This window comes from Eimeria mitis, genomic scaffold (genome assembly GCF_000499745.2).
Source record: "Eimeria mitis Houghton genomic scaffold, Emh_scaff1139, whole genome shotgun sequence".
Lineage (NCBI taxonomy): Eukaryota > Apicomplexa > Conoidasida > Eucoccidiorida > Eimeriidae > Eimeria > Eimeria mitis.
Window position 1 is genome coordinate 12,180 of NW_013567808.1, and position 470 is coordinate 12,649.

Genomic DNA, 470 nt, shown 5'->3' on the forward strand with positions numbered 1-470 from the left:
CCCGTTGCTGCTGCTGCTGCTGCTGCTGCTGCTGCTGCTGCTGCATGCATTATATCGGTGTGTGTGTGTGTGTGCTGGCGTGCAGTCGTTCGCGTTTGGGGTGTACCCTCAGACACCACAGTAAACAGCACTGCACATGCTGCCTATTTCAGGTACGAAGCAGCAGCAGCAGCAGCAGCAGCACCAACAGCAGCAGCAGCAGCCGCAGCAGCGGCAGCAGCAGCAACGACAGCAGGAACAGCAGCAGCAGAAGCAGTAGAAGCAGCAGCAGCAGCAGAAGCAGCAGCAGCAGCAGCAGCAGCAACAGGTGTTGCATGCGTTTGTTTGTTCAGGTATGGATATCTCGTCGCGAGGCTGGGGGACCGCTGCCTGGTGCGTTGGCTGCAGGTTGGGGCTTTTGCTGCTGCAGTAGCTGAAGACCTAGCAGCATGCAGCCCAGCAGCAGGAGCAGCAGCAGCAGCAGCTCCCCC

General features: G+C 59.8%; 1 protein-coding gene across 1 annotated transcript in view; it reads left to right on the plus strand.

Moving 5' to 3' along the window:
- The window catches only part of EMH_0030380 (uncharacterized protein), a gene marked incomplete at both ends in the record, with an annotated part of 3,617 nt that extends 3,358 nt beyond the window's left edge, over positions 1–259 (plus strand). The window contains one exon of the mRNA XM_013494405.1: positions 153–259. Within this exon, the coding sequence (XP_013349859.1) occupies positions 153–259 (107 nt within the window). The remainder of the gene's footprint in view (positions 1–152) is intronic.
- Between the last annotated feature and the right edge of the window lie 211 nt (positions 260–470).